Source organism: Lissotriton vulgaris, chromosome 7 (genome assembly GCF_964263255.1).
Source record: "Lissotriton vulgaris chromosome 7, aLisVul1.2, whole genome shotgun sequence".
NCBI classification, from domain to species: Eukaryota; Metazoa; Chordata; class Amphibia; order Caudata; family Salamandridae; genus Lissotriton; species Lissotriton vulgaris.
In genome coordinates, this window is record NC_141695.1 from 846,076,088 (window position 1) to 846,090,088 (window position 14,001).

Below are 14,001 nucleotides of genomic sequence, written 5' to 3' on the forward strand. Positions count from 1 at the left end.
GCGGCCATATCGTAGAGTGAGCATATTTTAGCATCTATCCTTAGAACGTATGTTCAGCCTTGCCTGACAGGCAAGCACTTGCATTGGAGACCGATTCATCCTTGAACCCATGGCGCAAGCTGATTAGGTTGTTCCTCGCTGGCGTAGGCATGTTGGGTTAATCCGCTCTCATGAACGGCTTATACTTTCATTCTCTCTGACTTGAAAGATAGCCGCCCTCTGCACAGCAAACTGTGCGTTCCCTTAGGGTAGTGTTTCTTTAAAATACAGTGACGTTAATTGGAATACCAGGAGTTGTATGTACTCCGCCTTCGTCCGTGCCCCTTCCGATATTTGTCTTTCCTCAATGTCCATGACTGGTCGGTTAGTCCGTCATCCCTGCCAATGCTGCCGTGCTGGAAGTAGCTTACGAGGAGTGGATGGACGTGTTGAATTGACTCGTGCATGGCTCCCTGTGAGGAGCGGATGTAGTGCCATGCGATATGTCTGGGGGCAGAGGCTGGGCCATGCCCCTCTCAACCCCAGAAGATCCCTATACAGAGACTGTGGACAGTCCTGCCTTGGAGCCCCACATCAGCAGGCAGCAGACGGAGCTGCAGGTCTTGGAAGCAATCTATGGAGAGGACTTCATTGACCTCAGGCAGAAAGCTGTCTGGAAGCAGAACAGGCCACCAGAGATTCTTCTTTCTCTGCGTCCCCAGGGGCAGTTCGAAGTCTACGTTGGTGTTGACCTGCAGGTGCGTTGCCCCCACGAGTACCCAGACGTGGCCCCGCAAATTGAGCTACTAAATGCCAGGGGTTTATCTCACGACAACATCGGTGTGTTAAAGACCAGCCTGGAGCAAATGGCTGAAAGTCTGAGAGGTGAGGTCATGATATTTCAACTGGCCGACTTCGCAAAGTCCTTCCTCAGTGAATACAACAAACCTCCCCCTAAATCCTTTCACGAAGAGATGCTGGAGAATCAACAAAGGCAGCAGGAAAAGCAGGCGCAGGAGGAGCAGCTGCGCATTCAAGAAATCCGAAGGAAAGAGGAGCAAATGCAGCGTGAAATCTTAGATGAGATACAAAAGCGGGAGGAGGAGAAACGAGAAGAGCGCAGGAAGAAAGACCTGGCCAAGTTGGAGCGCATGGAAAGTGTAAGTGTCTCAAACTCAGAAGGGCAGGTTGGAGACCACCACGCTGGCATGAAGTCACCCACAATGTCTCATGGAAGCCTTGCAGAACAAGGCGGAAACAGGTCTCGAACTAGTTCTGCAGGGCGGTCAAGGCGAGATCGCCAGTATTCATTGTGCAGCAGTGAAGAAGCCCCTGCATCTTATAGTATTTTGCACTTCAACATTGGTTGTGCTGGGCAGCTAACAGTGCATAGAGGTAAATGTATTGGCCAGAGCGAACAGCTTGGGAAGTCTGTCTTCAATGCTTTAGATGTATCTTCAGGTAGCTTTGTCATTGTGTATCAGTGGGCTCTCCAGTGGAAGAAAAAAATGGGCAAGTTCTTGACCAATCAAGAAAAGGAAAAGGTGGATAAATGCAAAAAACAGATTAATGGTGCAGAGAGTGAGTTCACCTCACTTGTTAAATTAAGCCATCCCAACATAGTGCATTACATAGCAATGAGCACGAATGAGCATCAAGACTCTATTGTTGTTGACATTTTAGTTGAACATGTAAATGGATCAAATCTTTTATTATTCCTTGGTAAAGAAACACCAGTTCCCGTTGACCAGCTTCGTCATTATGCTGCTCAAATATTGTCTGCTCTTGACTACTTGCATAATAATTCAGTAGTGCACAAGGTGCTTTGTGCTTCAAGTGTCTTGGTGGATACAGAAGGAAACATCAGATTAACAGACTACAGTATTTCAAAACGCTTGGCCGATGTTTGTAAAGAAGATGTGTTTGAGCAAACCAAAGTTCGATTTAGCAATGATGCTCTGCCAAACAAGACTGGAAAGAAAGGTGACATATGGAAATTGGGCCTCCTCTTGCTATCTCTGAGCCAGGGTGAACTCGCAAAAGAATTTCCTGTAATTGTTCCCTCTCACTTACCAGGTCTGTTCCAAGATTTCTTGAGGAAATGTGTTTGCTTGGAAGATAATGAAAGATGGAGTGCTTCACAATTGTTAACCCATGATTTCCTTAATTCTCCACCACCACCCTCCCTAGGACCAGACAGCCCTGATTATTACTTAGGAGTCGACTGCATTGAAACAGTTGTGCCAAATAGTCAAGTAAACAGAGCAGCATTCATTATGGAAACTCAACACCAGTTTTCACGTTATTTCAGTGAGTTTGAAGAGATCCAGTTATTAGGGAAAGGAGCATTTGGAGCTGTTCTCAAGGTCCAAAACAAGTTAGATGGGTGTTACTATGCAGTAAAACGTGTTCAGATCAATCCTGCAAGCAAGCACTTTCGGCGGATCAAAGGAGAAGTAACATTGCTTTCTCGTTTGAACCATGAAAACATTGTCCGGTATTACAATGCCTGGATTGAAAAACATGAAAGGCCGTCTCTTAGCACATCTGAACTGAAAACTACTGAAAATAAAAAGAACTGTGCAAAAATGGAGGGAAATGTAAAAAATGAGCTTGGGCTGTCTGATGATATTGAAGCAAATGCCCCATCTCCCATTTTAACAAGTTCAGTTGAATGGAGCACCTCTTGTGAGAAATCTTCAAGTGCAAACTGTAGTGGACCAAATGAGGATTCCAGTGATGAAGATGATGATGAAGTGGATGTGTTTTCACAGTCATTTTTGCCGGATAGTGACTCAGACAGTGAAATACTTTTTGAAAACGAAGATGAAAATGTGCAAAAAAGCCTTACTAAAGAGCGTAACAATGAAAATACCCCAGATATAGACCATCCAACCGAGCCAGAATCGGCGCCAACTCTTCATTATCTGTACATTCAGATGGAATATTGTGAAAAGAGCACACTACGGGACACTATTGATCAGAATCTCTATCTGGATACAAGCCGACTTTGGAGACTTTTTAGAGAAATTTTGGATGGACTAGCATACATACATGAACAAGGCATGATCCACAGAGATTTAAAACCTGTAAATATCTTTTTGGACTCCGAAGACCATGTTAAAATTGGAGATTTTGGTCTAGCTACAGATCACCCAGCTTACACAAGTGATACAAAACCTGCTGATGAAGAATTGTGTGGTGAATACACTGTTAAGTCAGACCCAGAAAGCCATTTGACAGGCATGGTTGGCACCGCCTTGTATGTGAGCCCAGAGGTTCAAGGAAATACCAAAGCCACCTATAATCAGAAAGTGGACCTCTTTAGTTTAGGTATAATATTTTTTGAGATGTCATACCGTCCCATGGATACGGCTTCTGAGAGGATCTCTGTTCTTAGTAACCTAAGGCAGCCTGCTATAGTCTTCCCAAAAGACTATGCACAAGAGAAGAATGAAAAGCAAAAAAGGGTCATACGTTGGCTTTTGGATCATGATCCTTCAGCCCGCCCAACTGCCATTGAGTTGCTAAAGAGTGAGCACCTCCCTCCACCCCAATTGGAAGAGTCTGAACTTCATGAAGTGCTTCATCACACCCTAGCAAATGTTGATGGGAAAGCTTATCGGACAATGGTGAGTCAAATATTTTCCCAGCGTGTTTCTCCAGCAGTGGATTATACATATGACAGTGATATCCTTAAGGGTTTTTTTTCACCTCATGCGGTTAAGACGCAGCAATATGTTTGTGAAATAGTTTGCAGGGTCTTTAAAAAACATGGGGCTGTTAAGTTGCATACCCCCTTGTTGATGCCCAGAAACAAGAAAATGGAAGAAAGTAATGAAACTGCATGTTTTATGGATCACTGTGGGATGCTAGTGTCTCTTCCATATGATCTCCGGACTCCTTTTGCAAGATTTATATCAAGAAATAATATCTCCAATTTAAAAAGGTACTGCATTGAACGAGTTTTTAGACCAAGGAAACTACACAGATATCATCCCAAAGAGCTAACGGAATGTGCTTTTGATATTGTCACATCAACTACAAACAGCTACTTGCCAATTGCTGAAACAGTATATGCAATTTCTGAGATCATCCAGGAATTTCCAGTTTTGCAGGATAGGAACTATAGTGTTTATCTGAACCATACATCCTTACTGAAAGCCATCCTTTTACACTGTGGTGTACCAGAGGACAAGCTTAATCAAGTATATAACATTCTTTATGATGCTATGACAGAAAAGCTAAGCCGGAGAGAAGTGGAGGCAAAATTTTGCAACCTGTCTCTTTCGCCAAATAGTTTCCAGTTATCTCGACTCTATCGCTTTATGGAGCAGAAAGGAGATTTGCAAGACATGGGGCCAATGATTAGCACCCTTACCAAACAGAAAACTGGAATCAGCTTCTTGGCTAAACAAGGTGTCAAGGACCTTGAAGAAGTTGTTGGCATCTTAAAGAAACTTTGCATAAAACAGCAAGTGGTTGTGAATTTAGGACTTGTATACAAGATTCAGCAGCACAATGGCATTATCTTTCAGTTTGTAGCATTTATTAAACGTAGGCAAAAAGTTGTTCCAGAAATTCTTGCAGCTGGTGGCAGATATGATCATCTTATTCCTCTGTTCAGAGGACCGCAAACAGGACCTTTGACGTGTCCTTTAGCAGTTGGTGTGAGTATTGCTTTAGATAAGATATGTGTGGGCGTTTCTGGTTTGGAGGAACCTTCCACTGTGAGCTGCTGTGATGTGCTGGTCGTGAGTGTAGGACAGGTGTCCATGGGAAGAGCCATTGGTATAGTTCAAAAACTATGGACTGCTGGAATTGCAGCAGAAATCATGTATGACTGGTCACAGTCCCAAGAGGAGCTGCAGGAGCATTGCAGGTGTGCTGGAATTGCTTATATTGCTTTTGTCTCCGATAAAGAAGGAAGCCATGTGAAGATAAAATCATTTGAGAAAGAACGGCAAACCGAAAAACGTATTTTGGAGTCTGAGTTAGTAGATCATCTAGCCCAGAAACTCAGGAACAAAGTCTGTGATGAAAAAAATTCAAGGGACATTTGTGAGAATTCTTCAGTGCCTAATTCAAAGGGATCCTGTTTTAGTACTTCAAACATGTGTGAACAACATGGAACTGCTGCTGTGTCACCAAATGTGAATGTTCTAGCTCCTGATAAGCTGTCATCCAGTATGCGGAGAAGGACAGAAGCACAAGTGCTTTCAAAACTCCAGACTTTCCTCACAAACTTTTTGCAAAAAAACACAGAGATTGAAATTTTAGCACTTGACCTACCAAAGGACACGATCTTAACACTACTGTCTTTAGAATGTGAAAAAGACGAACAAGCCTTTTATGCTTCTGTGAAACAATTATTGTCTGGTTTGCCAAAGCAGCGTTACCTGAAATCAGTATGTGATGAGATTTACAGTATAAAAATTGAGAAGCATGTGCCTATGCTCGTCTTGTACAGTTACAGAGATGACGCTTATAAGGTTTTATTTTAAATACATTCTTGAGCTAGCCTTTGTATAAGTTATATTTTATTAAAGGTAAGCTTTTACATTTCCACTTACATTTCAGGATACATTTCTAAAATAGTCACTTATGTTTGACAGTTACTGAAATTGCCTACCTTGAGTCCCTTCCAATCCCAGATAGATCTAAAGTGTAGTTTTATAAACCCTTGCTTATCTGAAACAAACTGTTATGTGTGTGTGTAGTTTCAAGAAGATCATTCCATAGTTCTGATAGGGAAGGGGCTATTAAGCCTGTAGAGGAAATTTACATTGGAGTTTACCTCTAATATGTGAGTACACGTCAGTTAAGCAATTATAGAACTTTATTTTGGTATACAGCATTACTTCATTTTATAATGTTAGTAAACAACTACAAATATGTAGCCTAAAATAATAGTGAATATTATACTTGCTTATGTCTTAAATTGATCCGTTAAATTGCCTTTGTATGTTAAAAGCATCAGACGGTGTACCTTTTGAAAAAATATTTTTCTGTAAAAAAATAAAATGGATGTTTTGTAAACTTGATAAGGGGGTTGGTTAGTGTGTACATTGAAATTCTTAGTATTTGCCTGTTCAAAACAAGGTGGCCCACTTGTTGCTACAAATCTAATAGTTTTGCTCATGTTGTGGTAGTCTGAACAGTCTAACTGCAGACATTTACATAGGCAGCTTGAGGAACACCAGAACAACCTGGGTTTTGTAACATATTCACATTTTTGGGCAAACAATGCACCTATTTAAATCAAGTGATATCAGTGTTTTCCTTTACTTTTCAACTAAGCTGATAAAATTTGTGTGGAACATGTCAGTAATTCAGCACCCGTATCCCATTTTGTGGGGGCGTTTAAGTTATTTTGCTGGAGCGACAGTGTTTGTAATAGCAAAGTGAATCAGTTAACTTTGCTTCAGAATTGCAAAATGTTATCACTAAGGATGAATTGGCTGCATTGTCAAATGCATACATTGCACACCATGTATTAAATATCTGTTACATTTCAGTAAGAAAATGAGCACACTTTACAATTTATTTTCTGTCATACAATCAATGCTTTAATGTGCACACTCTATCTTAGATATGTTGGTTAATGTGCTTCATAGGCTTCTGATTTACTCGTCAAAATTCTAACTTTTTTCTTCTCAGTAATTCTCATAGTAGTTTATCTAAATCTACAATTGTTGGGAGGTCCTGTGTTGGTGATTGGTGTGAATACGAAAGTCAATTTTACGCTAGTTGGTTGAATATTTTGCAGCGTGTCTGCTGTAAGTCCAGCTAATGTGGCAAGCCTTAAGATGTTGTTTTTTTTTTCCTTCAAGTTGTTTACGATGCCCGGCAGAGTATGTGCCTGTGGTGCAGATTTTGTCAACTCTTTAACAGTTAAACAAATAAACCGCATTGCTTCAATTGTTGATAGTATTTCAGAAAGCTTAATTTAGATTCCTGTTTTCTGTCTGACCGTCTTAAAGGCCACGTCACTTAATTCTGTAGACATTTATCATGTCCTCTTCACAGATATGCAAATGCTCTTTGTGACAACTTTTTTTGTGGCAAATCGCTGCTTTTTAGGGTCCTTTTTAAGTGCTCAAATATACGCTCATGTGGAAGTTTTTACAGAATTGCAAGCACGGGTGAAATTTGTAAAGGTAAGTTATTCACACGAGGATCAAGTGGAGTGGCATTAGCTTGCCAGCCTGTTAGTTTTGTTAATGCTTGTTTTGTCGTGGGTTGTGGGAAACTTTGTTTGTGGAGCTGCCCCCCCCCCCCCATAAAAAATTGGCAAAAGCAGAAATATTTTTTGAGCGCTTATTGTCATAGCAGTCCCTGGCATTGAAGGGAACTACTTTTTGTGCAGATGTACTCCTCGTGACAGAACAGAAAGTCATTCACAGTGGCTCTTTCCTAAGGCTGAAGAGAGCTGACCAGCCATTGCCTCATGTTCTATACTGTAGTGAGCAGAAATCAAAAGGTTTGGTCTAATGCCAGATGTAAAATTGCCATACGTTTTTTTTCTTCCTCCACTGAAAAAGTGAGGGGAAGATAATCACACACTGCTCTTTTCTAAGTCGAAGCCTACCAGACAGCGCAGAAGTGTTACGGCAAATAGACATTAGGGACATGTTGAAAGCTTCCCTACAAATGCATTACTCCCATTGCTTACCATTGGCTTTCTGTTTTGTAAATAACATTTGCTTGCTTTATATTTTTTGGCTTTATTTGCTTTAGGCTGTCCAGCATGTATTTGTCCCCACTGTAGAACATAGTCTGTTTACCAACTCTCTAATTAGCACTTTGTACTCTTTCACAAGTGCTCACTTTCTGGGAACTCTTTTTTTTTTTCTTCTTCTTCTTTTTCGTGAAGTACTCTGTAGGAGTACATGTGTCTTCGGTTGTTTTGTATTCTAGTTCACAGCAGTACACATGCTCACAGCAGTACACATGCTGTATTTGTTTGAAGTTGTTCCCTACCTCCTATCTTTTTGCGTGACTGATTCTGCTTATCCTTGTCATTTCCAGTTTATCAATTTTGCATGCTTGTGAGAAGCAATGTTCTGCCAACGAGTGTTATGTTGGTCAGTGATCTTCACCAATAGCAAAACTTAAACAATCCCCTTCCTCAATTCCATGCCCATGCCAATAGGTGCTGGAAGTGGGGGCACCCCCAAAATAACCACACTGGAGTTGAAAAGTGAATGACCAATAAACAAGTATTATTTTATCTTGTCACATGATTTGCTTTGCATTCAAAGACAGAGGACACATTTTAGGGTCTGTCTTTAAAGGAAGTTTGGTATATACTTTTCTTTCTCTGACTACTTTGTGATAGAATTTATGTGACAATCTTGCTGGGGGCAGGTAAGGGAATTCTCTAGGGCGGGCATCTCCAGCCAGTAGCACGTGGACTTTTAGTAGTGCTCCAGTTACGCTTAGGAGCTCGGCTTTGTGCAACACAGCCTACTAAAGTAGAAGCTTTTCCTTATTTGCATCAATATATGTATAAATTGAAAAGTGTGTGTCCAAGACGAAAACATTTGTATTTCCACAACTCATAAACTGATGTTTGGAGAAATATGGTTGCATTTCCAAAATATATTTATAGCCGATATTTGGGTGATAAATCGCAGGACATTAGGGCGACTTATTACTAATATAATTGCCTTGGTGTCTGGAACATTACAGCTGTAGCTGTTATGTATTGTGCAAGTAGAGGCATTCCATATAGGCGCAGCACTTTTTTTTTCATTGCCCGTGGCAACTGTGCCAGGTGTGCTAAGGTGATCACTGCTAGTAATCTATGCGTAGGCCACTAATGTAATCCCACCAATTGTGGTCACTACTGCAACGCTAATAATATTAACCGCTCTGGATGATTTTCATTGAACTTAAGTAGCTCTTCTTAGATGTTATTTTTTGTTTCTAGCAAAAAACGTTTAAATGCCAGTAAATGAACTACGAATATTTCAGAATGTCAGAAGTGGGAAAGCACAAATGAAGCACACTTTTTTTGTAATTCTGGTGGAAACACATATTTTAGTATGGTCAAAACAAATCAATACACTAGGTGATGCTGGTTTCCACCCATTATCGTGTGTGCTCTGTATGGTTTTATCAGTAAAATTGTATGTCTGTGGACATGTATTGGTCATTTAATTTGAAATTGGTTATCTGCAATGGCAGTGCCCTACCACATCATGCATACTCCACTACTCTCCAACACTCCACTCTACTACACTCTGACATACCACGACACTCGGCTCCAGTCTACCCTACTCCAAACTACTGTACTCCAGTCTACACCACCCCACTCTACTCCAGTCTAATGAACTCCACTCCTTGACACTACTCTATGCTACTTTACTCCACTCTACACCACTCCAGGCTACTCTGCTGCACGGCACTCTACTCCATTCCACTATACTCCCCTCTTCTCTCGGATAATCCACTCTACGACACTACTTCACTCTATGCCACTCCATTCTACGCCACTCTGACAGTACTTCACTCTACGCCACTCCACTTTACAGCAATCCACTCTGCCGCTATACAACATTCTAATCTATGATACTGTACATCACTCCACTCTACTCCATTCCAGCTTACTGCACTATACTCAACTATATGCCACTCCTGTGATGGCCACTCCACAGAAGTCATCACAACTCCATTCTACAGCACTCCATTCTATTCCACTCCACTCTACTCCACCACTAAGCTATGGCCATGCTGAACAGAAGCCATGCTGGTGTGTAACCTTTCTAAAGCACATTGGAAAAACCAATAGCTCTTGCATAGGCGAGACCTATTGGTTTTGCCTTTGCTTGTTATTTTGAAGCTGCTGATTGTGGTGAGTTGCATAGCTCTTTAATGAAAGGCATACTAAAAGAAACAAGAGTTCACTCTTTATGTTCAAAGACTTAAGATTAGCTGAAGTAGGAGCCTGGTTGCTTTTGAGAACTAACTATAATTCAAATTTCAGGATGGCTCCAGCAAATTGTGCTGTAGCTTTTGGGCGTTTTCTTATTACTTGAGCCATGTCCCAATGCTGGGATGAAATAAAATTGTTTGCTCTTTGCTTCCATACTGTTTTTTACATGCTTACATAGTTAAGGCAAACTCTAACTTAAATAACCCTTGACTTTGATTGTTAATTTAATGGTACCAAAAAGGCCGCCTGGAGATTCACCATCAGATCACTTTGTAGTGATACTAGCAGTTGTGTTAATGTAATACACTGCATAATACATGAATTATTTTGAATAAAAAAAGTTGATCATTTATGTTACATATACATTTACAGTTTAGTTGTTGGAAGGGCTATACAAGTCTTTATTTTGTCAACTACACTCTGCAGCAGTTCTCTTGGGAGACAGGCTTATCTAGGCCACTTCATTTGCACATTAACTGGGTGGGCTTCGATCTGAATGGAGTGTAGCAAATGGTTGGAAATCGTTTCAATTCGAACAGTTGCTTTGACACACATGTTAGTTTCAGTGTGTGCTGATCTAATTGTCATATGTGTTTTTTTTTTGTTTTTTTTACAATCTTTCTTTTAATGACATACAGCATGGAAAAAAATAAACATTTCCTTTCGGCTGATCAGGTTTTCTGTTTAAAAAAACAGATCAAAAGAACTAAAAGCCAGTTCCTGCTGTAATTGTTTAAACTGCAACTGTAATTATTCTCCATGTCTGCCCTTCATCTTGGTCGCTGGCAGCAGCAACTGTGATGTCAGAACTCCGCTGTAGTAACTTTTTTTTTTTATAACGTTCTTTATTGCAATTTTCTTATCAGACTTTACACATGAAAACAGGTACCTAACCTGGACCATCCCATACAACAAGTATTACATTCCCCCATCCGGGGTTATCGAACCATTACGGGTGGTCGCTGAGGCGCCCATTGAATCAGTCAATAATTGAAGGCAGCATGCTTATGAATCACGGTATTCGTGTGTAGAACTTGTAAACAAACACTCAAACACCCCCCCCTCCAAACCTCCCCGCTCCCTCTCCTCCCCCCGGGTTCACTAACCTCAAGGTCCAGTTAGTTAATATTCAAGTCGGGGCATCTCCCCCATTCCTCCCTCTGCCAGGGGGGGCTCTGTTCCCGCCGGACTATCTCCCGTTGTCGTCGTCTGTGTAGAACCAGGAGCATTCCTCTCTATCACCTGGACCATTACCTCCATGCCTGTAACACCTCTGGGAGTTTGGCATCCCTCCTGGTACTACGCATGTGCCCCTCCTCCGCCAATGCCCATTCTTTCAGGTCCTTTCTCCAGCGTGTTGGTAGTGGCCCCTGTGGCGTCAGCCAGTGGATTACTATTCGTCGCCTGGCCGTCACCAGTCCCAATACTAGGAACTTCCGACTGGTTTTGCGTTTAAGGTCTCTGGGAATTAATCCCAGGATGCAAGGGCGAACCTCCAAAGCCACCCTCCACCCCGTTATCCTGGGGAGGTCCTCTAGGATTGCAACCCAAAATCCCTGAATCGTCTGACACGACCAAACCATGTGTGTACAATCTGCCTGAACAACTAGAAATAGTATCTGGGAGTCAATAGGCCAATACAGAATCTGCTTTGAAAAGTAACCAAAAACCTTATTGTGTGGTGATTGGCATGACATGACTATGTGTCTTGCTGCGCACTGGTTCTCCTTTTTGGAAAAAAGTGCCCATCAGTTCCCGCCTGAATCCGCCCTACATCATCTGGGCTCTCCTTACCCAGGAGAAAGTAGTATTACTACCAGTGTGATAATGATAGTATAACTTTAGAGAATTTCCAAAGTGTACTGATAGGACCGTCGGGATGTTATTATGCGGGTAACCAATTTACAGTGCCAAAGTAAATGTGAAAAATAGTGGTGTAAAATTAGGTAGCTATTGAGTGGATGCGTACATTTTATTCTGTTCCCTCAAAGCTCCCAATGTTAAAATGTGAATAGAAAAACAGATTTAACAAAATATCTGTTATTCAGTATGGTCAACATGTTTCAGACAGTGTGATGTAAATTATCACTGCTTTCTTCAGGACCTTGTTCTAAATGGCTACTGTGTAAATAAATAAAGGAAAAATATCACCTGTATATTTTCACTTTTGTTCTGTCTTCTCCACTCAATTTAGTAGGAGGAAAAGCATCACCCCACCTGGCCGCTGCTCAGGTAAGAGGAGCACCACTCTCCCTGTCGGTACTCCGAGCATCCCTCTGTACAATCTGCCTGGCCATAGTGGCATCTGGGGCAACGTGGGTCCCTTGAACTGTCTAGGTGTGCAGGCGTTTGGGTGATAGATACGTCATATGGACCATATTGTATTGAATTTATTTGAGACCGCCACCTTGCGGACCTCCTCGTGGATCTTCTCCCACTCCTGTGGTGTTATCTCCTGTTGGCTCACTTCCTGCCATCTACCCTCTGCCCCAAGAGGTGCACCCTTCCTGTCCACCCTGAGAGCCCTATACAGGTGTGTGACAAGCTTCCACCCGCCTGCCATAGTAATCAACATGACCAGGGTGTGTGAGTGCTCCGGGGCGTCCGGGAACGTAGGCCATAGCTGTCACGCAGTTGCGGCTATCTTAGCGTACTGTAGGAATTGCCCCGGACCTAGTTCAAAGGATTCCACTGCTTCCTGGTACGTAATGAACCGCTGTTCTTGGAAGAGATCAGACAGCCTACCGCCTGCCATTCCTCTATGGACATGACGCTCTCGATACGCGCGAAAGGTGGCATCAGCCAGAAATCCACCTCCGGGGCGAACAGCTTCTCCTTGATAATTCTCTTAACCACCCTGGCCCAGATGGCCGCCAACAAACCACCCAGTGGGGGGCCCTGCCTCTGGTGACCATCCGAGTGCCATAAAAGTTCGCCCAGCTGTTGGGACCCATAGGTGTCTGCTAGAAGCGAACGTTCCCACCAGGGGTCAGTGTCCAGCCAAGCCACTGCGTGCTGTAATTGGGACGCAAAATAATAAAGTTCTAGATCAGGGATTTCTAGGCCGCTTCTACCCCTGGTGCGTTTCATGACCTCCAGGCTAACCCGACAGCGTTTGCCGTTCCAGAGTAATCACAGGAGTAGCGAATCCAGGTCTTTGAAAACCTGATGCGGGAGTTCGAAGAAGGAGCACTGCATTGTGTAAAGACATCGGGGTAATATCACCATTTTAATAAGGGCAATCTTCCCCATCAGTGAAAGTGGGAGCGTATTCCAGAAATCTATACTGCCCTGGAGACCTCTGAGGATCCTCCCCATATTATGCTGGTAAAAAACTTCCCTGTCCCTGCTTACCCAGATCCCTAAGTAGCGCAACACATCCGGCACCCAGGGGATCCCCATCTTGGGGAGTTGGACTCCGCACCGTTCAGTCTCAGACCCCACCAGATACAGTTGGGATTTGGTCTTGTTGACAGATAGTCCAGAGACCTCAGCAAATTGGCCCAAAGCCGCCATCAGTAGCGGGAGTGAATGTGTTGGTTCCCCCAGATAAATCAGCGCGTCATCTGTGTACGGTGAGACAACAAGTTCCACGGCTCCAACCTTAATACCCCCCCCTGGAGAACCCCACGAAGATGGCACGCCAATGGCTTCATCGCCAGGGCGAACAGCAGGGGGAAAGTGGACACCCCTGCCACGTCCCCCTAGCCACCGGAATGGTATCTGAGACATAACGTCCCGCACGGACCCTCGCCACCGGTCTAGTATAGAGGAGTTTTACCCAGTTCGCAAACCCCTTGCCGATCCCCATTTTTAACAATACCTGCCAGAGATTTTCCCATCTGAGCGAATCGAACGCCTGTTCGATGTCCAGGAATACCAGAGTATTCTGCTCCGCTCCCCCTTCTAGGGACTGCATCACATGGGCCGGGGGACGGACATTCCGAAGCGTATTCCTGCCTGGAATAAACCCAGACTGGTCGTCGTGCACCAGTCTTGGAAGGTATGGGAGCAGTCTGTTCGCCAGAACCTGACTTATGATTTTCAGGTCGACATTGAGCATCGATATCGGCATATAAGAG

The 14,001-nt window shown here is 43.0% G+C and overlaps 1 protein-coding gene across 1 annotated transcript; it reads left to right on the forward strand.

Annotated features, from left to right (window-relative positions):
- The first annotated feature begins 380 nt into the window (after positions 1-380).
- On the forward strand, positions 381-6,900 carry EIF2AK4 (eukaryotic translation initiation factor 2 alpha kinase 4). Its single transcript, XM_086931208.1, has one exon. It carries the CDS (start codon positions 483-485, stop codon positions 5,481-5,483), a length of 5,001 nt encoding a protein of 1,666 aa, XP_086787334.1. The 5' UTR covers positions 381-482; the 3' UTR covers positions 5,484-6,900.
- The last annotated feature ends 7,101 nt before the right edge of the window (positions 6,901-14,001 follow it).